This window comes from Sabethes cyaneus, chromosome 1, assembly GCF_943734655.1.
Source record: "Sabethes cyaneus chromosome 1, idSabCyanKW18_F2, whole genome shotgun sequence".
Lineage (NCBI taxonomy): Eukaryota > Metazoa > Arthropoda > Insecta > Diptera > Culicidae > Sabethes > Sabethes cyaneus.
In genome coordinates, this window is record NC_071353.1 from 156,893,569 (window position 1) to 156,919,257 (window position 25,689).

General features: G+C 40.9%; 4 protein-coding genes across 5 annotated transcripts; 2 read left to right on the forward strand and 2 right to left on the reverse strand.

The window, feature by feature from the left end:
* Window positions 1-397: 397 nt before the first annotated feature.
* LOC128739744 (probable nuclear transport factor 2) lies at window positions 398-3,278 on the reverse strand. 2 transcript variants are annotated; one of them, XM_053835244.1, is made up of 4 exons: window positions 2,826-3,278; window positions 2,385-2,456; window positions 2,223-2,321; window positions 398-665 (listed from the first exon to the last, which is right to left on the reverse strand). In XM_053835244.1, exons 1-4 carry the CDS (start codon window positions 2,931-2,933, stop codon window positions 552-554), a joined length of 393 nt encoding a protein of 130 aa, XP_053691219.1. In that variant the 5' UTR covers window positions 2,934-3,278; the 3' UTR covers window positions 398-551. The 2 variants fall into 2 exon arrangements, with proteins under 2 accessions (XP_053691219.1, XP_053691227.1); XM_053835252.1 differs by lacking the exon at window positions 398-665 and adding an exon at window positions 1,308-2,003.
* An 8,593-nt stretch (window positions 3,279-11,871) lies between these two features.
* Window positions 11,872-12,462, forward strand: LOC128739759 (uncharacterized). Its single transcript, XM_053835263.1, has one exon. It carries the CDS (start codon window positions 11,903-11,905, stop codon window positions 12,251-12,253), a length of 351 nt encoding a protein of 116 aa, XP_053691238.1. The 5' UTR covers window positions 11,872-11,902; the 3' UTR covers window positions 12,254-12,462.
* Window positions 12,463-12,686: 224 nt separating this feature from the next.
* Window positions 12,687-14,064, reverse strand: LOC128739715 (geminin). The gene is made up of 3 exons (XM_053835215.1): window positions 13,927-14,064; window positions 13,718-13,854; window positions 12,687-13,642 (listed from the first exon to the last, which is right to left on the reverse strand). The coding sequence occupies exons 1-3, from the start codon at window positions 13,981-13,983 to the stop codon at window positions 13,210-13,212; spliced, it is 627 nt and encodes a 208-aa protein (XP_053691190.1). The 5' UTR covers window positions 13,984-14,064; the 3' UTR covers window positions 12,687-13,209.
* An 8,081-nt stretch (window positions 14,065-22,145) lies between these two features.
* LOC128739723 (SUMO-conjugating enzyme UBC9-B) lies at window positions 22,146-23,735 on the forward strand. The gene is made up of 5 exons (XM_053835224.1): window positions 22,146-22,302; window positions 22,486-22,601; window positions 22,825-22,908; window positions 22,979-23,241; window positions 23,303-23,735. The coding sequence occupies exons 2-5, from the start codon at window positions 22,536-22,538 to the stop codon at window positions 23,367-23,369; spliced, it is 480 nt and encodes a 159-aa protein (XP_053691199.1). The 5' UTR covers window positions 22,146-22,302; window positions 22,486-22,535; the 3' UTR covers window positions 23,370-23,735.
* The last annotated feature ends 1,954 nt before the right edge of the window (window positions 23,736-25,689 follow it).

Genomic DNA, 25,689 nt, shown 5'->3' on the forward strand with positions numbered 1-25,689 from the left:
CTTCCAAAAATAAGGAAAAACATCTTTGATAGTCACACTTCACTTGAAAAAGTTTTTTCTCGTGTTTTCCGCAGTTCTATGGTTGCTTGGATTTGTTCATTGCAGAGAACCAGTCTACCAAATAATAGGTATCTACTTGAAACTAATCACCCTAATGAACATGTTTCTTTACATTATTTTCTACCGATCTGTCTCTCGACGGAGACTTTCACCTATTAAAAATTACAACTAAAGGTGCGCTTAGCCTGGGCAGCTATTTGGCAACATGAAGCATGCTTCTGTCGCCGCCTGAACTTTTGTGGCATGTGACAACAATATCACCAATCTGAGCGCACCCTAATTCGAGCCATTATGTGATAACACCGGGACAGCAAAAAAACAGGATCAAATTATTCGCAAGCATTTTTATTTCCATGAAATGTTGGTTACCTTAGCAGAAGCATCAATTCCATTTGTTTTCGAGCAGAACTTGCACGCGAAAACAGCGATAGTTCCGTATATAACAGCCGCGTGGCGGCGGCGATCCTTCCCATCCATCCATCCATCCATCCTTATGCGGTATTGTGGATATTGAGACGAAACACGTCGTGGGCACAGTAGAACGAAGTTCCGGCTGGTTTCAAAACAAAAATCTGCGAATAGGAGTGCGGTGGATCCTCGTCGCACTGAGTAGGAAAAACGTTACGTGTATGAGATAGGGGGTTGGCACACAAGCAGGCAAACAGGAGATTGTGCAGTCAGTCAGACAGTTGGAGGTAGTATAAGCTATTGTTAGTAAACGCAGGGGAAAAGAGGAAAAGAACCAATAGATGGGTAAAGCAAGCACCGCGGACGATTCAAAAACACAAATGAAATCCAAAAAGGAAACATTTTTTTGAACAACAAATAATAACCGGAATTGTTAGTTTTACAGTAAAACAAAAAATCAAGACGAAGGACTGGGAAGTCTTGTTCCAAAAGTTGTAAGATGCTTTTCCACATGACTTAAGTGAAATCTTTACAGAAACACAAGAGTTCGTAGCGAAAAGAAGCAGAACCGGGAAAGTAATGTGCATCGATACGTTTACAGGTGGTAACAGATAGCAGGAGCTTCAGAAATCATTAAATAATACCTGCTTGCTCAAAAATCGAAACGAAACTAATGCAAATTATTTACAATAATTATCACACATGTACATCAGATCAGGCATTTACATCTGTCCCGACAGTTGCTATCCGAGAATTTATATCAATCGTTACCTTCTGCTGAGGTCCGGAATTTCTACTGAACTCGCCAACGATACAGGCCAACAGAGACCAACAAACAAGCACAAACGGTTTGTGATCATAATAATTTATTATATCTCCCTTCAATGTCAAGCTGTTAGTTAAAACAAACATAAATAGAAGCAGTACGGATAAAAGTTTAAATTATCAGAGATTTTGATCCTTTCCGGACAGGTAGGTAGGTACCTATCTCTAGATTTTCAGGTTGCTTCCTTAATAATAGTGCACGGAAGAAGAAATAATCATAGGATTATATCAACAGTATTAATGCTTGTGTCCGACCCTAAGTAATGCTTCTAACCAAATTGCGTGCAGTCACTGTGTGTGTGCTTCATCACTTTTCGCTCTCCGATCGCATTATTTTTTTTTTATACAAAATTTCATAGAATTCTATACGTTATTTTCATCTGCTTGCTCGCATTCATCACGGCTGCCGGATGTCGTCGCACCACCATATGCCACAGACAGCGGCTGAGAGCCGGCCGTTAAATGGACAACAACGTTACACGGTAGTTGATGATCATCTCAATAGCTTGATGCAGTTTTGCGGAGGATAACAACTCTTATTTTTTATGTTTTATCTAGGCAGCAAAGGGAGTGACAACGGGCCGACAGTTCACACGCTATGCCAAATCGTGCAGCGCTAATCTGAAAACGTCATGCTGAACGAAGAAGCTGGTTCCGATCGGTTTCAGCACAAACGTTTGCGTGTACGCGTGGGGCTGATCTTCGTCGGTCTTCGATCGGTTAACCGGGTGTGTGTTGGTGGAGTGAGTTTCGACGTTAAACAAATTTTAATAGTACAGGGACACGTAGAATGGACACGGAACACAAAAAGAGAAAGCGAGAAGAAAAGACAGACATTAGTTTTCGATGTACCACCAGAGTTAACAGAACGATTCGATTCGAAATCCCCACTGTAGCCGGCCTGGCAGGCCGGCCAATAGTTTACTCACCTGTAATCTTCCTAAAACATTGATTAGCACACCTCCATCGAACATAGGCTGAGAGTCAATTGCCGTGATTGCCCGGCTAATTTTTTGGAACGTTAGACTCTGAAGCATAAAATTTCGATATTAACTAACACCACTAACAATGCTATGCTTTTTGCAGCTTACTTGTAATTTCTCCGCGATTTTCGCTGACCCCTGAATTTGCTGGCCTTCAAATGTCATAAACGATGATTCAGCCTGCGGATTAAAAAACAAAAACCCCATCAATTTTTGATAAACAATGTCTAGAGTATTCTAGAAATCTCTCAAACACATATTGAATGTGCATTCAACATTCATAAAAGGTTAAAATTATAAACCAAAAAACCACTTCCAAAAAAAACAACTTGTCGAGGTCACTTTTGACGTCGCTTTTTGCCATTTCAATATATGCAAAATATAACGCGAGATAGCGCAAACATTGCTCACTTTCTTCCGTAAAAGATTGAGGTTAAACTATAGGCAGGATTTTTTGTGAAATTTTTCTTATCGAAAACTCGGTACAGACCACGACGGCCGGGGAAACAGTTAACCACAGCAGAGCAGGCGGATCGATCCTCTACTTACGTTGTACATCGTAACCAAAGAGTGCCGTTGGTTCGGATCATCGAACAATGCGTAGTAGGTGGAAACGAATCCTTTGCCAATTATCTCGTACTGCGGATTGAGAGCCATCCTTTATCGGGCTGCTTTTTCGTTTCGTCTTGCTTGCTACACACCCGATCGAGCGACAAAAGATAATTTGCGTTCCGCTGGGTCTTCAATTATTGTACAATTATTCAACAGATGATAACACACGATCCAATTCCGGGTCGCACTTTCGCAAAAACTTCTTCCGCCACGGGAGTATTAAACTGAGGAAACGATTCAAACACAAAACTTGAACAAACTCCTCGTCTTTTCGTTTCGATCAAAAATGTCTGCGAAAGAGCGAATGAAATTGAATGATGAATACGCGAAAGCAGAAGGGGAGCCCGCGGAGCCGCACTTCGGTGCTAAACCTGCTGCTGCTGCTGAAGGCCAAACGCCAAACGCTGTCCCTGCCGGGCGGTAAAATTCGAACACAGCTGTCATGTGCGTCAGCGCCGTCAGCGCGGTGTCAACATGTAGGGGATTTGGTTCGTTTTACCGTAAAGGTTTTACACCAACAATCCGCGCTAGCGAAGCCAACATGATGCATGACGTGCATGACACGTTCTTCGCTTGCGCAAGCAAAGAGATGCCACAATGGACAAAAACGAGCTCGTAATCCCAACAATTAGAAGCCGCTGGCTTAGAATCTTACGAGATACCTATTTATTTATTTATTATTATTAATCAACGGGCTCGATTTGGCCCCAATGATTGTCAGGTTAACATAAAAATAGTCAAGTCGAATTGAGTAAGATTCTATCAAACGTATACAAACAGATTTTAAAATAACTGTATCTTCGAGGTTTACCTCTCCCGAAAAAAGCGAGTGAAACTGCCCTGTTCCCTGTCCGTCGTGGCAGATGAAAGTCGAATAACGACGATACTTGATTAAAGGCCCGCTGTAGACCGCCGATAGCGCCGTTCCCAGGTAACCAATAAGCATTAAAATAAGCAGTAAATCAGTCGTTTATTAGCATCCTTGGCGTTTTATACTGCAGGTTGTTGTTTATCAGCTTTTTGACTGCATAACTGTTCTAAATTGGCATCCACAATTCTATTTAAATTCTTCTTGTTGGTAACTAGCTGCAAATAAGCATTGTCAGCACTATAAGACGGCTAGCAGTAAAGTAGCCGCATATTTTGCCAAAATACAAGGGTAAGTCACTGAGAACATTCCGTTCACCTCTTTCATGGAAATTTTGTTCAGTCTGTGCCTTACTGTGCTGCCGAGGTGCTGATCATGTGAAACCTGTCAAATTCGCCAGCGCTCAGATTGACCGTTTGATCGTTTTGACATTAACAAACATTGGCAGGGCTGCCAATTTCTAACATTTCAAAATTTAAATGTCAAAAATGTGGGCCACAGTGTGCCATAAACTGTGAAATGAGTGTACCGCAATTGCAATCAATGAGGTCAGCTGTTCCCTAAATTGAGCCTGCCTCAATGTTCTAAGCGACTTACCCTTGCCAAAATAGCATTTAAGTAGCATTGAAGGCAACTTAAATGCTTATCGGCTTGCTTTTAAATTGCATTGGAAATGCTTATTGGTTACCTGGGTTCATACTGTAGTTAGTGCGACGAGGTGGCAATCTCAACATTGCATTGTTCCGCAACGCTCGTGGTTGAACATTTATGTTAATTTGTTCCAGCAGCGTGGGACAGTCAATTCTCCCTTGTAAGCTATCCGCGATAAACAGTGCTCTGGACGAACAGTGCTCTGGACGAACACGGAGAGGTTCTAGATCGATCAGTTGACAGCGGCTTTCATAGCTGGGAAGACGGAACGGGTTTCTCCATGGCAATTTTCGCAAGGCGAATCTAAGAAATCGACGCTGAACGGACTCGATTCTTTCAGCGCTGTTGTTGTAGTTAGGATTCCAAACAGACGAACAGTATTCCAGAACTGACCGCACCAGCGAACAGTATAGCGATTTGAGGCAGTATATGTCAGAAAAATTTTTCGCGATCCTAAAGATAAAGCCTAAGGGCCTTGATGCTTTAGCAACAACATACGAGATATGATGCTTGTACGTTAACTGCGAATCTAAGATAACACCCAAGTCTTTAATATGCGAAACACGTTCAATTACTGTGCCCTCGAGCGTATAACGAAACAGGATCGGATCTTTCTTACGGGAAAATGTGATTGCTGAGCACTTCTCCGGGTTCACTATCATACAGTTCACGTCGCACCAAGTGGCAAAGGACTCGAGTTGATTTTGAAGAAAGTGACAGTCGTCAGTCGAGCGGATCCGGATGTACATTTTAAGATCATCTGCATACGAGAGTCGTGGGCCCTTAATGACCAAATTAACGTCGTTGAAATAGAGCAGAAAAATCAGAGGACCTAGATGGCTTCCTTGAGGTATACCTGATGAGGCTGGATAGCTATCGGATCGACAATCTCCAACGGCAACCACCAGCTGTCGGTCAGTGAGATACGACCGAAACCATAGCAAAAGGTTACCGCTAACACCCAGTCTATGTGGTTTGGCAATTGTGATGGCGTGGTTTATCTTGTCAAAGGCTGCCGACAGGTCTGTGTACAAAACATCTGTTTGCGCTCGTTGTGCCATACCCTCCGTTATGTATGATGTAAGACACAGCAGATTAGTAGTGGTAGAACGCTGGAACGTGAAGCCATGTTGATCAGCACTTAGATATTTCTTACAGTGGGAAAGCAGAGGTTCCATGACCACCAGCTCGAATAGTTTCGAGACTGCGCTCAACGATGTGATGCCTCGATAGTTGTCTACATCTCGTTGTTCCTTTTTTGTGTACAGGGAACATATGTGCAAATTTCCAACACGACGGGAAAATCCCACTGGAAATGGACATTTGAAATAAACGAAGCAACGGTGTCAGTAAGCAGTCTATGTGTCTCTTCAAGAATACGGAAGGTAGTCCATCGGGTCCAGGGTTAAAGGACAACTTGAGCATGTTCGCAGCCTTTGAAATCATCTCGACATTGATGTCGATGGCACCGAGCGTTTGACCATATATTGGAACGTTGTTGGAGAAAACACTTGTAAACTTCTTGGAAAAGAAACGGCATGTATCCTGAGGAGTGGCAGCAACTTCCCCGTTGTATTCCATTGATGATGGGAGCCCGGACTCTTTGCGTTGCTCGTTTACGTAATTCCAGAAAGACTTCGGGTGATGCTTCAATCTTCGTTGAATACTGCGTTGATACCGCCAAAAACATTGGCGACTGACTTGCCTGTATAAATTGTTTATCCTTGTATAGTGGAGTTTTAGTGAAAGCGTACGAAATTTCGTGAATCGTCTTAATGCTGCTCTTTTGTATGACTTCAGCCTGCGTAGTTCATTCGTGTGCCAAGAGGGATGAGATGTACTGCGGAGACTACTTTTCGGTACGTGTCGATCGATAGCATATATCAGGACATGAGTGAAGGTCTGCGCAGCGGCTTCGACGTCATCGGGATCTAGTGTGTTTGCCGAGTCAATACTAGACAACAAATCATTGATGCTTTGTTGGTCAGCTTTACGGAAATTATATGAGATAGCAACTGGACATTCATCGAAGTCCTGAAGGAGTTTATCTTCTATACAGACGATCAGAGGAGGATGGTGTGGAATTCTCTTGATTAACGGACATGGAGCCGCTGAGATGAATGGGGCCTTGTCCTGTGCGCTCACGAAGCAGAGGTCTAACGAACGGTTGTTCTCGTTGACGACATGATTAACTTGATGAAGCATTGCAGCACTATAGTTGTCAAGAAGATTAATTGCACCGGCATGGATCGTAGAATTTTCAGAATCAGGATAGAGGAAACCGCTATGGGCAGGTTTCCACGATATATCTGGCAAATTGAAGTCGCCTAAAATAACTATCTCATCGAGCGGCGTAGCGTCCCTCATAACTGAGTAAACTGACTGGCAACGAGCGTCAATTAGATCGTTGTCCCGGACACGATCAGGTGGGATGTACAGGTGGGAAGGCACACAAAAAGAGGAAGCGATCACTCAGCTTGATGGCCGTCCAAACCTGTTCTACGCAGTTCCATGAGTCCTTCTCAATTGCTCTTGCTTTCAATCCACGTCGAACAGCTATCAGAGCACCACCGCCAGTGGATTTTCGGCTGTTGTTAGGGTTTCGATCGCAACGGAAAACTTCGTACTCGGATCCAAAGACTTGCATGGAAATCGTCTGAGAGTTAAGCCACGTTTCGCAAATGACAATAATATCATAGCAGTAATCCGATACGACTAGTCGGTAGTCTTCAATATCGGAATTCATTCCACCGGCGTTTTGATAGAAGACTAGGACATCTTGTTTGCGACTTGGGGTCGGAGTACCATTTTCCTCGATAATTGGGTCCTAAAATTTGTGATAAAAAGATGATTTTTTTAGAAGGAACGATAAAGCTTCCCATTATGACTACCAGAGTATAGTTTTTTCTTTTTTAAAATGATGCAGAGCATTAAAAAATTAAAAAACAAAAATATTGTAATTTATTCTCCCTTGACATTAGAGATCTTCCTTGACACAACGAAAATAACACGTTTCTGGCAACAATGATAACTTTTTGTCACTGGCAACTCTGGTTTGACATTAGAGCAGTTGATCGTTTTGACAGTTACACTTCCGCAGCTTCGCAGTTGTCTCTTGTGCTTGTCTGCGTTTTGCTGGTCGTGAGGAAGTGGAGCATCAAATTTGTACTAGTTATCGGATAAAAGTTTTGATTCGGGCAATGTATTCCAATCCATCGATTCACGGTGCTAGACTTTGTCCAAATCTAGTTTGTGCTAAGAACAACTAAACCATGTCAAACTGATGGCCAACAGTATAATCTCGGTACAATCGACCCCGCAGAACAGTATGAAAAAAACGCCAGTCGAAACTGACACCGTATAATCAATCAGATTGGTATGCTCTGCTACTCCGACGTGCATCAGCAGTAGGGCGAACGGCTGACCAAAAATTTCTGTGCGTTTCTAACCAAACACGGTCGCATCTCGATGGCGAGTGTTGCATCCGAAAACTGACTTTTTGCAACTTTTGACTTTTTGATACACTATCACATGAACGTGAAGGTAAACAAAAAGTTTTCCGTGACATTTCAAGACATACTATGGTTTCTTTTTATAATTCGTGTTGTCTGGACATCGCTTGACACAACCATGCACAACTATAGTTTGTCTATATAAGGTTGCCCAAATGTTTATTTTTTGTTCAAAATTTTACAAAATTAAAAAAAAAGGTTTTTAACGGCAATAGCCTAAAAATATAAAATTGAATATCAAAAGATGTGTTCCTAACCCTAACCTCATCGATTCAAGCTAAAAACGACATAGGGCTTTAGGACCCAATTACGAATGTGTCGAAAGAATGCTGTCCATTAGCGGAGCTGGAGGAGCCCCCGTCGCCGACGTTAGGTTGGGTTATCCTCGCGTCAGGCCGGGCCGAGACGGAGCTGTCTACGCTGACATAAACGTTGCCCGCAGTGCTGTGAATTGGATTGACATCAGACAGCGAATGAACTAATTCTCGAGTATACTTGCCAGAGGAAGCAAGTTGGAAGACTCCTGATCCACATCTAGCCACAGTTCCGGGACGACTTAGCTGAATACTTGCGGGAAACGGCAGGACTGGGTTAGAGGAACCAGGAGCTTCCAAAATGCAATCTATGTATTATCCGGTTATAATCTCTTGGTTCGACCCATGCACCTTCCAGCATTGGACAAAAGATAGGAGTCACAACAACTTGTTAAGCGTAGCTACCGATTACCCCCCCCCCCTTCCTTTCCACTCTTCCCCTCCATTCCCAAAAAATCCTTCTTCATTACTTTCCCTTACCGTCCCTTCATCAATTGTAGAATCATCGTTTCAAAAAAAATAATAGGTTTTACTATGTACAGCAAAGTTTCGTTAAGGCGATACCGAAAGTGGCTAACGTTATTGTGTTAGTGCGACAAACACTGTAATGTACATCTCATGTGTTCGTTAAAAACCTAAACGTTTATTTGAATATTGCATTAGTATTGGTAACATATGTCAAATAGCGGAGCTTGCAAACATAAACAGCTGATCCGCAGCCAACCGCACCGACTACGAACATCCCGAAACATGGTTTGTTTTCTTTATCAAGGCATTCCGATTCAATCAAGATTAACAGCAACAACTGAATAATGCGTAGGATCACTAGGATGTTTAATAAATCCGTTTGCATCGGAGGCCAGTTTTTGATTCCTTTTGTTAGTTTACATCACCCTAAGCTTATCGATGCGGCGAAAGTTGAAAGCTCTTTAAAAGCTCATTGATGTGACGAAAGTTTGATACTGTGTTGCTGCTTTTTCGGAAACCGCTAGTACAATGAAATATGTGCGCAACCAAATATCTATTAACTAATTCCAAATTATACATTGGTCGCTTTTATGAACACGTAATGATCGATATGATCAGTTAAATTTATTTTTCATTAGCAATAATGTTTTGCTGAGCGTTTGTTGATATATAGCAGATCGATAAATGGAATGACAAGTTTTAGGAAATTATAACAGCACTGGAAGCACTGATTCTGTAGCGAAAGCATGCTCTGCCAATACAGATGCATTTTTAAGGTGCAAAACAATACATGCTTCGAACGGTAGCCATTTATCCAGCCATCTTTGAGCCACTTTCGGTTTCCCCTTAATTGGTGGTTCGTTAATTGGGTGTTCGCTAATTGGGCTATGTGACAACTTGAATGTCAAAATTGGGCGCTCAAAAGAGGTCACTACACCAGAAAACGTCGAAAAAATTCATGACATGATGTTGAATGATCCCAAAATGAAATTGAGAGAGGAAGCTAATGTGGTAGGCATGTCATTGGAATGCGTGGGCAATATCATCGTGCATTCAGTTTTGGGCATGAAGAAGCTCTGCGAGCGATGGGTGCCGCGTTTGCTCACAGTGGACCAAAAACGAATTCGTGTGACGATTTCCCAGCAGAAATTGACATTATTTTCGCGTAAGCCGACCGAGTTTTTGCACCGATTCATAACCATGGATGAAACCTGAATCCATTACTACACTCCCGAGTCAACACAACAGGCAAAAACAGTGGGTTTAACCGGGCCAAAGTGCTCCGAAGCGTCCAAGAACGCAACAATGGGCCGGAAAGGTTATGGCATAATATTCGTGGACTATCTTAAAAAAGGTAAGACCATAACCGGAGCATACGAAAGAATCTGACTAAAGAAATGACACTGGAGCTCATTTTCGGTTTGTCGAAGCCAAGTGCGCATGAATATCGATAAAACCTTCTCAATCTTTTGCTCGAAAACTTGTGGAGTATCAGTCGATCAACGCGGGAGAAAATATTGACTGCAAGCAAACTGCAACAAATACCATCGTATCATCGTATCATCACGAAATCGATCCGTGCTGCCTAACGAAAACACCAGGCAATCAAGTTTGTAGCGTACAGTTCATAAAATCGCCAAAATGTTGAGCTCGACAAAAATATTGCTAGAACTTTTTCGAGCAACATTGAACAGAGTCACGCACAACAATCATCGTTGAGCAAATCAGGTTTAATGATGACAGGAGGCCGCGAGTGACTGAGCTCCAGTGTCTTTTCTTTAGTCAGATTCTTTAGAGCATACTATTCATCAATATTGGACCGATTGAAAATCGAAATCGCCGAAAAGCGACCGCATTTGAAGAAGAAAACCCCGCTTTATCATCACGACAATGCGCCTGTTCATTCATGCTTAGTTGCACAAGCCAAAAAATTGAAATTGCATGAATCGGTTTCGAATTGGTTCCTCAGCCACCGTATTCACCAGACCTGGCCTCCAGCCTATATGTCATACTATGGTACTTGTTTCCTATGTCATTAACGGCGGATAGCAACAGAAATTCGAGAATGCTGATGGAAAGAAAGGATCCACCGAGAACTGCAGGGGATCACTGGACTGGAATCCGCAAGGACAATGAAGAAGAAGCATGGCGTCTCAGCTTAGCCAAAGATATACGAGCTGTAGCGACGTAAACCTGTCCTGGTGGTAGTGACAGATGAACGCCATAACGGGCAAGTGGGAGTGGGCGTCGACAGTGGAGATCTCCGATTTCATCCCTTTGTTCTGCCGGACCAGCGGACACGGATCAATAAGTTAGTAAGTGAAGACCAACAAAGCCACCCCTAAGGACCGCCCAAAGACTGAGCTTTACGAACATACCTGAGAAATGCTACTGTTTTACCTGACTCACTGCGAATAGGCGTGTTATTGAAATAAAACGTCACCATGCGTTTTATTCGTTTATAACGCATATGCAGCTAATATCGATAACAACCGATTTTTTATAAGTTGTGCTTTTGTTATTGCATTTAACTTGTAAAAAGTTGCATAAATAACAATTCAGTTTCACAATACAATTATTGCGTACTACTAGCACTTGCAATATAACGTTTAAGTACGTTATTTTTAGTGATCAAAATCAACGATATTTTCGATACAAGGGCGATATTTTTCGAAACCTTTCGAACCAACACGATACCGCGAATACAACGCTATGCGCAGTGAGTCAGGTAACACAGTACCAACGGCTCTACACTGGGTAATCTTTCGATGTTGTGGAATGAGGAGGTATGGATGGAAGCAATTCTTGTTTGTCCCATCTGCAAAAGGGTGATCGGCTCTTCTGCTGCAACTATCGCGGCATAACGGTGATAAACGCCGCTTACAAGTACTCTTCCAGACAACCAGTGGTACAAGGCTTCGTAGGGAATTAGCAGGTGAGCTTCCGGGGAGGTCGCTTCACTTCGGTCTAAATTTTTAACCATGATCAATATGCAAATCAAATTAACCAAGTTACACCCTTGTCTTGTTTCATGCTAGACTTTTATTTTACCGAATGACATTGAATTTGTACAGCTCTCATTTAATGAATCATCGTACAATCCTTCAAAACAAAATTCATTCATAATTTTATTCGTATTTTTAAACTCTTCAATTCGTGCGCGCTTGATGAATTTTGCTTTTTTCCGCAGATAATTTCGCAATGGGAACCCGTTTCCCGCATCAAAACTCGATAAAAAACGGCCGGAGCTCGTCCACCCGCGAAGGCAACAATTTTCGGCGACCAGAAGGGACAACCGAGCACGATGCCGTCCATCAGCGGTTCCTGGAGCAGGAAACCCCATCCGAGCGGGTCGTTTGTCTGTCCTGTGGAACTGACTTTCCGAAGCAAACCATTGCCGACGTAATTAGACACTACGCGGACCAAGTGCACGCTCAATTCTATACCAGCTGCCTGTACTGTCAGGGAAAGATCCACCGCTATCGGGACGGAAAAGGGACGCTGCAGTTGTATCACGATTGCTATCGATCCACCAACAAGCTGGATCAGTGACTGACGGGTGCGGTGCGATTCCAGCCAGGCTAACTTATACAGTTATTTATTATGTTTCTTTTAGCAGTTGCGTACGATAGATCACCAAATCTTTAACCAGAGATGCTAACGTTCCAAAGATTAGATTAGCATACAAGTTAGCTTATGTTTATTATTCTCAAAAATTTACTGTGAAGACTGATAACAACAGCATTCCATCAGCATTTACACAGATGGAAACAACTGTGATCTGCAATTTAAATGTAGTGAATAAATTGCTTAAATACAGATATAAATTGTTTATTTATTTCTTGAATTAAATTCTTTTGTTACGGTACCGTTTCGATACGGTAACTAGAAGGGCAAACATTAAAAGATTAGTTTAAAAAATTAATTCAAAGGGCATTTTATTGATGATCAAAATAACGATTATAGTATAAATAATCTACAACTAACTACAATAACTGTCCCGTGCGTCTGTTTTAGCATGTATCAAGACAATAGTGAATTTTGGTTCGAAAAATCTTTCATTTGTCATAGTAAAATCGATTTGAGAATCTTTCAAGTACAGGTTTCATGTCGAAATCACACATTTATTTAAACGCAGCTAAACATAATCAATATTCGACAAATCATTTAAATTAATCAAGAGCCTCACTCTCGTACAATGAAGAAAACATATTACTATACTATTAGATTGATGTTTTATGTAACGAAATAAGAAATCATTTCATTTAGGTCTGGCGTAACTACAAAACAAGCTTAAAAACCTAATCAAAGTAATGCAGTTATAGAACACGTTTCTACAAGAGAAAAAAGTAGATCTGTTTTAAAATTCTGATATCAAATGCGAATCCGCTTTTTAAATACATAAATGCGGAAAGTCTATATTTTCAGAACCGGTTAAGCGGTCCTACCATAAGATATTTAACTTGAAACCACTTACATTCGCATAATTAACTGTACATAAATGACTCCTACAAATTATCTTCCACTTCACTGCCTGCATCGGGAGCGACACCACTATCGTCCACCGTTACGACACCTGCCGCCTTATTGCCGGCAGCCGCTTCCTCTTTTTCGGCTTCACCTTCCTGGAGCATTTCGGTCAGAACCTCAACCAGGTTGCGAGCCTCTTCGAGCATTTCCCGTGAAAGGTTCAGTTCCTCCCGTAGGCCGGCGTTCTCCTCGTGAAGCTCCTCATTTTCCCGCAGCGATTCCTGCAGCGCTTGGCGACGCTTTTCCGCCAGAATTTCCCAATAGGCAGCACTCGGACCTTCGAGCGAGGTGAGATCCTCTTCCGTGACGGTCGGCTTTCCTTTGGCTGCCTTTTTCTCCGGCGACGTTTGGCTGGCCTGCGAGTGGACCAGCTTTTTCCGCTTCTGTTCGATCACATCCCGTGGGTCGAGACTGAAATGAACCACAAAAAAAATGCGGTGGCAACACTGTTAATAACAGTTTCAAAATGGAAATGTAATTACTTACAGCAACGTTTTCTTAATCAGTTCCTTCTTGGCCAAAAAGTTCTGCAGCTTGGAGGTGGGTTTGCCCTCATTTTCTTTATTCATGGCAGGAGTGTTCTGTACGTCCTTCAGCAGCTTGCGGGAGATTTTCTGACGCTCCTAAAACGAACACCAAACAAAGGCGCAGCCATAACCTCCATTTTCATCGCTAATTAACGTTCAATTACTCACCTCCTGTTCCGCTGGGGATTCCACCGGTATGATTATACTTCCAGTATCAGCAGACATTCCTGCCGGCACGAGTTTGACCGAAAGTTGGTGAATATTTTTCAATTTTTAAACAAGAAAAACAAGCGTCCCAATTACACTCGAATATTTGCGCCCAAATTATGACACTGGCACTGCACTTGCACTGACTGATTGTACTAAAATTTGAAAAGACTCACTCGTTTGATAGACTGGCAAACTGTCAACGAACTGTCGACGGACTGCCTGACAAGCCTGTTTAGCGATTTGCAACACTTCAAAAAGTTCGAAAACGAGTTTTGTTTTATTGCGGGAAAAAAATAAGTCAAAATGTTCGGGAGATTTTTAAAGAGTTTACACGATTTTTCCTCGTAGAAAGGACGCGTTTTTGTCGGGCAGAAATTAACTGAGATTCTGGTGCTGGCCCCAGACGATTTTGTATTACCTATTTATAGCTTTAAAATACAGACGAGAATACAGATCGTTGAGATTTCGGGTATTTTCTGGTAGACTGAAAACTGGAATGGAATATGATTGAATATTTATGCAGGAAGTTTACCCCTTGGTAAAGGGCCTATGTGCAAATGAGAGATTCTCTTCGTGTCTCTTCCGCTTATTACGGCGATACATTCTACGGCTTATTACGGATTAATTCTACATGAAACGGTTGCAGACGCTACCCGCATAATCAAAAACTATTGGCAAAACGGTAGGTATTATAAATGTACTATATGGCTAATAGTGATTGTTCGTCATATAGTTTCATATTATTTGCTACCATTCGAAGTCATGGTTGTTTAACCATTGAGGTACGATATTGTATATAGTTAGTACTAAATAAATAGTAAGAACGAAATACGGACTATGTTTCCTATTGTTATCATTTGTCGTATAGTATGCTAAATGCAAAAACAGCCATTTTGTTTTACAATTTTCAAGTGAGATGTTGTGCGTCGTCAACTCCTCCGATAAACAATATTAAAAATGCAGGTAAAACATACTAAATATGATTTTATTTAATTCATATCATATAGTTTTTCTTTTCTTATTATAGATAATTTCTAAAAGACCCAGAGTATACACATCGATAGACAAAAATGTGTACACAAGAAGGGTTACTCTGGCCACGTATTCTTCTTCATGGCCTACAGCCGTCGGGGTCAGCCGTATCAGAAACTCGTCTCCACTTCACTCGGTCCTGAGTTACTCGTAGCCGACACTCATTACGGGTCGCTTCAATCTTGTCGTCAAAACATCTTTCACGTTGGGACATTATTCGTGGTTGGCGAAGTGAACATATATTGTCGCAGTGTTGTTCGGCATCCTCACAAATTTTTTGTACAATTTATGCGAAAATAAATGAATCCTAGTTCATTACAAAACAATTTTTATACAGCCTGAATTCGTTAATTGGGCCACGACTGCACTCTAGCTGATTCGCTAATTGGGCCGACTGACAGTTGTTAGAAATTTCTAAACTCGAAAATTCCATACAATTTTGACATTCAAGTTGTCACATAGCCCAATTAGCGAACGCCCAATTAACGAACCGCCCAATTAACGAACTACCAATTAACGAAACTTTGCTGTATCATTAAATAGAATAAACCAACGATTTCCGGTACAATCATTTAACTATGCCAGAACCATTAGTGCAATGTTACATGCCCCATTAGAGACCATATAATAATCATTGTCCCTGTCATTCAATGTGAATCGTTTTTTTTTTTCGAAATACCATAATAATACTATATATGTAGCAGTTTTAGTACAATTTCTTCGACTGTATGTCCACCATACCAAGTATGGTATCGCGAAAAATTTGTTCGCGAAAATCAGCATTTTTGTATGGTAACCAAACCTAACGACTAGTTCGTACAATGGTTATTTCTCAGTTTACCATTTGGCACATAGTCAAAACCATTGCTGGGTATAGTCTGCATATGGTTATATGATTATACAGCAAATGGTTAGAAAACTATACGGAAAATCATTGGCGTATGGTATTTGACTATGCGGGTATTTCTAAGCTATTGATAAAGAAAAATTGCATTGGAATGCATTCATGTCGTCGTGATAAACGCAAGAGAGGAAACACGAAGAGAATCCCTCATTAGCACATAGGCCCTTTTCACATGTTGCTCTTGAATTGTCGACCAACATAGCGAAAGGGAGAATAAGCCAATTGTCAAACAGAAAAAGTGTATTCATTTTCCTATGCTGCTCCAGTAAAAAATAACTCGCTAACTCTTCCTGATGAATACAAATGGCGTATACGTATGCACCTTTTCGCGTGCGTAATGGCGGCTAGTGGGTACAACTTTTGGAAAACATTAGCATGCCTTTGGCCTCTGTATTCACTTCAAGTTGATATTTCCATCCTTGGTTGTTGTTGTAGAACTTTCAAGCACTGATGAACTGACAGGACACATAGAAGAAAATCCTTTAAAAACCATCGTCCTGCACATTTTGCTTGCACACTAGCACCCTCTGTTATGCATGTTGCGGAGTAGCTTGCATTTGCAGGGTTTTATGCTATAGGGTTTTGTACATTTGAATGGTTTTATACTGAAAACTCAAAGCAACACACGCGCGCCGGGATGTGGTCATGTTGCGAAACATGCTTTTTTGAAAAATGAGTGGTTTTTGATTGGACGATGGAATTATCGCGAGTGTCTCGTCTGTTTGTCTGTGCCCATAATATAACCTAAAGCCCTATAAAGTTATACATTATACGGTGACGTTATACGTTATACGTTATACGTTGACAGTTTCTAACGAGATTTCGTGTGAGTGTAAAAGAGATACTTTGACTGCGAGTAACCAGAACAGAGCTGCGCGCAGCTGTTAGGCGCACAACTAAACCGACGGAAGAAAAATTTTAGATAATAACCGCAATATATATATTTATCCATATTTACTTACTTTTACCCGGGTGCTCAATATATTTACCGGTATTGATGAATATTTTACAAAAGTTTCCACCTTTTTCAATACGATCTTGAGCTGTCAAGTCCCCATAAAAGTATATGTGGCAAGAGTTATGATGAGGTGGACACATTTAAAATAGTAAATTTATCTTGAAATTTATTTATCACTTATTGAATATTTATGCAAGAAGCGATTTACCCCGTGGAAAAGGGCCTAAACTGACGAACTGACACGACACATAGAAGAAAATCCTTTAAAAACCATCGTCCTACACATTTTGCTTGCACACTAGCACCCTTTGTTATGCATGTTGCGGAGTAGCTTGCATTTTCAGGATTTTATGCTGTGATTTTATGTTTTTACATATGTATGGTTTTATACTGAAAACTCGAAGCAACACTCGCGCTCCGCGATGTGGCCATGTTGCGAAACGTGCTTGTTTAAAAAATGAGCGGTTTTTGATTGGACGATGGAATTAACGCGAGTGTCTCGTCTGTTTGTCTGTGGGGCCTATGTGCAAATAAGAGATTCTGTTCGTGTCTCTTCTCTTCCGCTTATCATGGCGATACAAATTCACTTGAACGGATTAATTCTGTGTGAAACGGTTGCTGACGCTATTTGCTAGCTATTAATAAAGAAAATTTGCATTGGAATGCATTCATGTCGTCGTGGTAAACGCAAAAGAGGAGACACGAAGAAAATCTCTCATTGGCACATAGGCCCTTTTCACATGTTGAATTGTCGACCAACATAGCGAAAGGGCGAATAAGCCAATTGTCAAACAGAAAAAGTGATATTTTTTTGAAACGATGATTCTACAATTGATGAAGGGACGGTAAGGGAAAGTAATGAAGGATTTTTTTTTCGGGAATGAAGGGGAAGGGTGGAAAGGAAGGGGGGTAATAGGTAGCTATGCTTAACAAGTTGTCGTTGTGACTCCTATCTTTTGTCCAATGCTGGAAGGTGCATGGGTCGAACCAAGCTGTAATCCGAGATTATAACCGGATTTGAACCCACAACACCTGCCAGGGCGTGTCGCTCACTGGTACCCGTGTACCTTTGAACCACAGAGGCGCTGGACAAAAGAAGTCTGCGCAACCCCCCTTATTAACCATAGCGATATGGGTTGGTCTATTTTTAGACACAAATTGTGCCTCTTCCTCCACCTACTATAGAAACCACCGACCGAGAAGTTTTAATCTAACGTGTTTTTACTTTCAGGACGACGACGACAGAAAAAGTGAGTTCATTTTCCTATGGTGTTCCAGTAAAAAATAACTCGCTAACTCTTCCCGATGAATACAAATCGCGTATACGTATCAGCCCAACAAACATCGAAGCTGAATTAAAATGCTACTGATTTGGTCACAGCTGATTTAACTCTGAATACAGGTTGTAGACGCTGAATAAATTTAAACAAAGGCCTCTGTATTCTATAAGTATTTAAGCAGCCAACGATTGCGCTGTAAATCAGCTGCTTCACATAATAGTGTCACAAGCAGATTAGGCGCATCTTCAACCTCTCCACAACCCGTCAATATTCTCAATAATTGTGCTATACTAGCTGAATAAACGATTTGCCATCTTAATAAACAGCCCTCCCACGAAACATTTATGCGCTGATTAAATATTTTAGCAGCCATTATTATTCATCCATAGCTAAATATGCATCGAATAAAATTTATGTAAACAACTGTACAAACTTATTCAGCCGAAATTGGAGAACTTATTCAACCTATTTTATTCGAGGCGGAAAATAACACTTGTTCAGCCTTTATATCGCCTCTGTGCGTCTTGTTTCCAGCTTTGCGCAAATTGGTTATTTAAAAACGCGCATAAGCCTCTATTAAGCTACATTACAGCTTCAAAGCAGCTATTAGCAAGCCCGAAGCTTGACTTAAATGTTTAAGAGCTGAAAAAAGGTTTTTATTTCTAATACTAAACCATAGTTCAGTCACAGATTGAATAAATTCAGCTAAAAAACGTTTGATCAGCCTGGAATTGTTACTTGGGTAGCTGCTTTCAAAGCTGCAATGGAGCTTAATAGAAGCTTTTGCGTGTTTTTAAATAACCAATTTGCGCAATGCTGTCAATTTTATTTTTAGAACGAGAAATAGTTTTGCAATGCTTTTTCAGTCGCTTAATCAACGTCTCATCAACCTTTATGCAGCCAAAAAATAATCTATTTTTAAATTTCAAAAATGGAACGCGTCAAATTTATTTTGCTTTGACGTCGTAAGCTATATTTTAAATTTTGAATAACTTGAATTCGTATATGCAAGCTAATTAAAAATGCAAGTCGTCATCTTTCGGGAATTGAACCGTTTTCTGAAATTAAAAACTTTCCAATTAAATTCTGCTATTTATATTTATTCGTATTTCGCCCACGACATGCAGGCTTCATCAGTGTCTGTTTTTGAAAAATCTTGTACACTGGATCGCCTTAAACCAACCCGTAAATAGCAAGAGCAATTGCTGTTTACGAGTTGGTTTAAGGCGATCCAAGCTGCATAAAGTAAGCACTCAAATGGTGTTTGAACAAACGATGTTTAAGCTACTTTAAATTTCCAAACCCGCTTTCCTCCAAAGGTGATAAACAAGCTTAATAGCGGATTTTTCTGCCAAACAAGTCCTTCTAAACAGCCATAAACATAGAACCGTTTTACGGTTGCTTAAAGGTGTTAAAGTGGCTTTATAAACCAGTAGACGCTTTCATTAGGCTCACAGCTTTCAAACTTCTTTAAAGCAGTTTAAGGGTGTTATAGTGGCTTTACAAACTAATACCAAGCTTTCATTCGGTTCACAGCATACATACTGTCAGATCAAAGAGTTTCCCAATTCGACTGGCAGCAAAAATATGTCAGTTATCGACATTATCGACTGCTTCAAGTGTAAAGATATTTTCACTGTCTGTTCTGCAGATGCAGATGGGGCGGATCATACGATGAGTGCTTATGGATCAAAAGATGGCGGTTCAATTCCCGAAAGATGACGACATGCAATTTTAATTAGCTTGCATATACGAATTCAAGTTATTCAAAATTTAAAACATAGCATACAACGCCATAGCAAAATAAATATGACGCGTTCTATTCCTTTTTAAATTTAAAAATAGATCATTTTTTGGCTGTATAATGGTTGATAAGACGTTGATTAAGCGACTGAAAAAGCATTGCAAAACTATTTCTCGTTCTAAAAATAGAATTGACAGCATTGCGCAAATTGGTTGTTTAAAAACACGCAAAAGCCTCTATTAAGCTCCATTGCAGCTTTGAAAGCAGCTACCCAAGTAACAATTCCAGGCTGATCAAACGTTTTAGCAGAATTTATTCAACCTGTGGCTGAACTATGGTTTAGTATTAGAAATAAAATCCTTTTTTCAGCTCTTAAACATCTAATTCAAGCTTCGGGCTTGCTAATAGCTGCTTTGAAGCTGTAATATAGCTTAATAGAGGCTTATGCGCGTTTTTAAATAACCAATTTGCGCAAAGCTGGAAACAAGGCGCCCAGAGGCGATTTAACGGCTGAACAAGTGTTTTTTCCGCCTCGAATAAAAAAGGTTGAATAAGTTCTCCAATTTCGGCTGAATAAGTATTGTACAGTTGTTTACATAAATTGTATTCGATGCATATTCAGCTATGGCTGAATAATTATGGCTGCTAAAAAGTTTATTCAGCGCATAAATGTTTCTTGGGAGGAAACGATGTCAAACTACAAAAACATACCGCACCTAGAGTGACTATATACAGAGTGGCGACAAGTTATCCCAAGTGAATGCAATGCGGTTTTTCCAAGGTTTTTCTTTCTCTTTCCTGCATTCCTGAATGACACTGACAGATAATTATCATTCCAATTTTGACATTGTCGCCACTCTGTATACAGTCACTCTAACCGCACCGAACAATGGGGTTTGTTTTTGGTAGTTTGACGTCACGCTTGATCGTGATTGGTCGATTTACGATTTCACCCACACCATGATATAGAGCTTTCTGACAGCTCAAGCACCCATACTAGCGAGCACGAAATACGCGTGTATATACATGATATTTGCCTCATTTTGGAAGAGATGATGCTTGTTTGCCTCGTTTTCAAGCACCAACACACATAAATGGAAAGGTCTATAATTTCTTCACCACTTTACCAACATTGCCACACCTGTATATACCGCATTGGCATCTTCCTCGCGCCTAGAGTGACTATATATAAAGTGGCGACAATGTCAAAATTGGAATGATAATTCTGGCTTTAGTTTTCAGAAGGTCGCATAATCAACCCTTTTGCATGCATTATGCGACCTTTTGAAAACTTTAAGCCAGAATTATCTGTCAGTGTCATTCACCCCATCGGCAGGCAACCATGTTTTCGCTGCCAACATCTCGTGTGTGCGAAAATGATATAGCATGTCAGCACTGCGTTTCACTCAACTGCCAGCAGTCTGATTTGGGCCCGCTGTCAAATTTTGAGCCCACGACATGTTGTCGCTGACGTTTACTGCAGCTCGTTATAGAGATGTCGATGGGGTGGTGTCATTCCAATCGAGCAGACGGCCAATAATCCAACGCGTATGCAGGAAAGAGAAAGAAAACAAGCATTGCATACTTTTGGGATAACATGTCGCCACTCTGTATATAGCCACTCTACTCCCGCCCTTGCTTCCGCCCATACAAATGACATTGACAAGTAACAGTGGAATTGTTTTTGACGAAATTCAAACATTTTAGTACAAAATCTGCCAAGCAACAGAGATGCCATATTATGTTAAATCATGTGGTATTATTTCGGTATAATATCCATTAAACTTATTATCGAACTGTTAAAAATAACCATACCATAGTCTTCGTATGGTACATGTGCAGGTGCACAAGACATGGCTTCACAATTCTTGTTATATAGAGAAAGATAATAGGCCGTATGAATAAAAGAGTTAAGCCCCAAACACAATGCATACGGATTTTACTACGTTGCGGCAATTTGGCAGTTTTTCCATGGGTTTTCTGTCAAATTTCCGCAACGTAGTAAAATCCGTATGCATTGTGTCTGGGCCTTTAGAGCAAACTCTTCCATAAGATTTACACGGGAAAAGCAAAGCAAACTGTTTTATTCATACGGCGGCCTATTGAAACAGAAATTGACATTTTTCCTTGCCTCATGAAGATTTTTGAAAAAATTACCTGGCATCTCTGGTAAGGCAGCAAGCACACTAATCCACGCAAACTGCGCTCCGTCTGCTGCTCGTAGTGACACGCATACAATCACAGCCGCTGTATCAAAGACGGTGAAACTGTTCTGTAGTTTCGTGTTTCGCCGCGCTGAAAGTGTTTTAGCGTTCGCCAACCAGGGAAAAAGTGAAATAACCCCGAAAGAGCAGCGAGAAGCACAACTAAAACGGAACCCAACATACCTCCGCTTTAAAGACTGTTAATATTCAAGGTAATCTTTTTGTGTTTCCGTCCGACAGCGTTCACTTTTCCAATGGAAAATTTGTGCCTTCTGCCTCTCGATGGCCGAAAATGGTGAAGCGTAATGAGGTGCTGCTGCTGCCATTAAGCTGGCTAGCCCCCCTGTCTAAATGAGGTTTATTTTTTAAGCTTTTTTTCCTTTTCTCCTTCCTAGTTCGATCTGTACCTTTGATTCGGTTTGATTCAAGAAATAAGCACTAGACGATGTCCGGAATTGCGATCGCGCGTCTCGGCGAGGAAAGGAAAGCATGGCGTAAGGATCACCCCTTTGTAAGTAGCTTTTCTTTTTATTTTTCGCTGTTCGGGGCTGCCTCTGCCAGCCAACACCGAAAGCTATGTAACATTTTTGTAGCGTACATTGAACGTGTGTGTGTGAGAGGAGGGGGATGTATGTGCAACGTAAAATTAACCGATGCATTCATTCATTAGCTGCAATTAAGTGCACTTTTTATGTTTGCAAACATACCTGACTGACTTATGTTTTTCCGTTTAGGGATTTGTTGCACGTCCGGTAAAAAATGCTGACGGTACGCTGAACCTTATGACGTGGGAATGTGCGATTCCTGGAAAGAAAGGTGTAAGTAGTGCACTTTCAACCTGCCATTGAGTCTTAAAAGTAACATATTTCTAACTTCAATCGCTCACAGACTCCATGGGAGGGCGGTCTGTACAAATTGCGTATGATCTTCAAGGATGACTACCCGACCAGTCCGCCAAAGTGCAAGTTCGAACCGCCACTCTTCCATCCGAACGTGTACCCATCGGGCACCGTTTGCCTCTCTCTGCTGGACGAAGAGAAGGATTGGCGTCCGGCTATTACCATCAAGCAGATCCTGCTCGGTATTCAGGATTTGCTCAACGAACCTAACATCAAGGATCCGGCGCAGGCGGAAGCGTATACTATCTACTGGTAAGCTCCCGTAATTCGGTTCCATCGAACAACTTAATTAATCTAGCTTCTTTCGATGCAGTCAAAATCGTCTCGAGTATGAGAAACGTGTTCGAGCTCAAGCCAGAGCCATGGCAGCCACTGAGTAAGCAGCGTAATCAAAGGAAGATCATTTCAAGAACAACCGACAGTAATATACTTAAGCAAATCGAAACAAAACACGGATAGAAAAAATAAAACTGATTGGGTAATAGTGAGAGGGGGAAGAGTTACAGGAAAATAAACGGAAGCAGAACATTGGATGAAATTGGAACGACGAACCGATGTGTCCTAATTCTACTAGAGTATCATAAAACCATTACAAAACCACATAATGCTACTAATCTTTCCACTTTTCAAAGCAAAGCAAAAAGAAATCGCGAGCAGATAAATTTAACGCAAGCCTAGTTCTAAGCCATTTTTAAACTGATATAATTTAACGGGGAATACCGACAAATAAAGCTAGAACCGTGAGAGGTGAGTTTGATGTTTGAGCTGGCTTTTCTTCGAACTTCTTACACATAGGTCATTTATAAAAAAAAATACATTTTTTCTTGCAGGTAAAGGTGAATAATACTTTTATCTAAAATATAGCGATTCAGATTATTGTTTATACCTAATTGTGGTTCGTTTTTCTTTTGAGCATGTTTTGCAAATTTGTTACGGTTCCGTTTACTAAGGAGCTTTTATGGACATTTTTCAAAATCGTCTCAACCCAATTGTCGTAGAGCAAAAAGTGTTGTGCAGGGTGGCCACGCACTCAGGAAAGGCGAGAAAAAGTCGAGCATTTAACGAAAGTTACTCAAAATCTGGAAATTATGTATTTACGGGCCAATCGCCTCTATTCTACATGCCGATCGAAGCCGGATCCGATCAGAAATTACGCTTTGATCGGAATACTTCGTATGCTATAACACACGTCGATCGGGACGTTTATGATCGGAATGCAGAACCGAGAAGAATGTTCATGCTGGATTCGTTGTTAGAATGTTATTAGGAGGACAATCCTTGCCAAGTACGATCCAGTCTTGAGCCACTCTTTTCCTGAATTGTTTCATGGTTCAGATAATGGTTAACCTGAATGACGGCGTTGGCCCCATCGCCAGTTACTGATGCTGCGTTGCAGGAATTCTGCTACCCTCCTGCTGCCACTTAAGGACACTCTTTCAAAATATAACAAACTGACTCTAGCCGCCCATACTATCAAAATGTTAGAGGACTTCGCACTAAAGTCGACGACTTTTCCATCTCAGTTTGTGACGCACTTGGGGAGTTTCAAGCTGAATGTGTTAATAGCAGAAGAAGTTTCAGCGGGCAAGGAATACCTCTGAGAGAGAAGCACGGAGAATACCGCACCGGGTGGCCAAGGCTGCACTGAAGCGGGCAATACTGCAAAGTAAATCCTACTTCTCTAAGAAACTCTGTCGAGATACCGATGCTAACCCCTGGGGTGACGCAAAGATAAGAGGTCCAACGACGCTCACTGAAATCTGTCAAGAGAGGCTAAAGATCATCATTTGAAGAGCTTTTTCCAGAGCATAACATGACGATCTGGGCAACCTTATCCATACGGCGAGGTTGAGGGAGTTGACGCCGATGAAAGACGAGTCTCCAACGAGGAACTCGTAGCTGCCGCGAAAAGTATGAAAGCTAAGAAAGTGCCTGGTCCAGATGGAATCCCCAATGTAGCGCTGAAAGTTGCTTTACAGGCATTTCCAGACATGTTGAGAACGGTCCTACAAAAATGTCGAGGAAGGCCACTTTCCAGAGTCATGAAAGACACAGAAGTTAGTACAGGCCGGACTCGATTATCGGGGATTCGATTAACCGGGGATTCGATTATCCGGGTTTTTAGACTCGATTATCCGGGTGAAAAAAAAATTATTTTTTTTCGATGATTTATTTTAACCCTAAATGTTATAGTTTTCATACTACATGATGATTCTTACTTGGCAATTATTGTTTCACCTCCCTAAAGCTACAAAATTCTTTTCTAATATCCCATTTATCGGCGAGCAAAACAATAATAAATCCTTTGATAATGAAATCAATTTTTTTACTTTAAAATCATCATCATCATCGTAATCATTAATTAAAAAAATTGCAAAAAAGGTATGTTATGACTTTAGGGGAGATTGATCAATAATAAAAAAAGATCATTTATAACACCTAAATATTGAAAATCATAACACACAAAAATAATTTTGTACCAAAAAAAATCATCTGTAGAAAAAATCGTAAGAAAGGAATTTTCTGACTTTTGGGAAGATAGAACAATCTTCTTCTATACCTATAAAGAAGGATTTCTGTCTGTCTGTCTGTCTGTCTGTCTGTCTGTCTGTCTGTCTGTCTGTCTGTCTGTCCTGTGTTCCTTATAGAATCAAAAACTACTGAACCAATCGGCGTGAAAATTTGCATGTAGAGGTTTTT

Bases quoted from the DNA above. Each gene is read 5' to 3' on its own strand.
- LOC128739759 (XM_053835263.1), top strand. From the start codon at position 11,903: ATGGGAACCCGTTTCCCGCATCAAAACTCGATAAAAAACGGCCGGAGC.
- LOC128739723 (XM_053835224.1), top strand. From the start codon at position 22,536: ATGTCCGGAATTGCGATCGCGCGTCTCGGCGAGGAAAGGAAAGCATGG. The intron at 22,909-22,978 runs GTAAGTAGTGCA...AATCGCTCACAG, and splicing joins CGATTCCTGGAAAGAAAGGT to ACTCCATGGGAGGGCGGTCT. The intron at 23,242-23,302 runs GTAAGCTCCCGT...CTTTCGATGCAG, and splicing joins GAAGCGTATACTATCTACTG to TCAAAATCGTCTCGAGTATG.
- LOC128739715 (XM_053835215.1), bottom strand. From the start codon at position 13,983: ATGTCTGCTGATACTGGAAGTATAATCATACCGGTGGAATCCCCAGCG. The intron at 13,855-13,926 runs GTGAGTAATTGA...TGTTCGTTTTAG, and splicing joins AATCCCCAGCGGAACAGGAG to GAGCGTCAGAAAATCTCCCG. The intron at 13,643-13,717 runs GTAAGTAATTAC...GGTTCATTTCAG, and splicing joins CTGATTAAGAAAACGTTGCT to TCTCGACCCACGGGATGTGA.
- LOC128739744 (XM_053835244.1), bottom strand. From the start codon at position 2,933: ATGGCTCTCAATCCGCAGTACGAGATAATTGGCAAAGGATTCGTTTCC. The intron at 2,457-2,825 runs GTAAGTAGAGGA...TTTAATCCGCAG, and splicing joins CTTTGGTTACGATGTACAAC to GCTGAATCATCGTTTATGAC. The intron at 2,322-2,384 runs GTAAGCTGCAAA...TTTATGCTTCAG, and splicing joins AAATCGCGGAGAAATTACAA to AGTCTAACGTTCCAAAAAAT.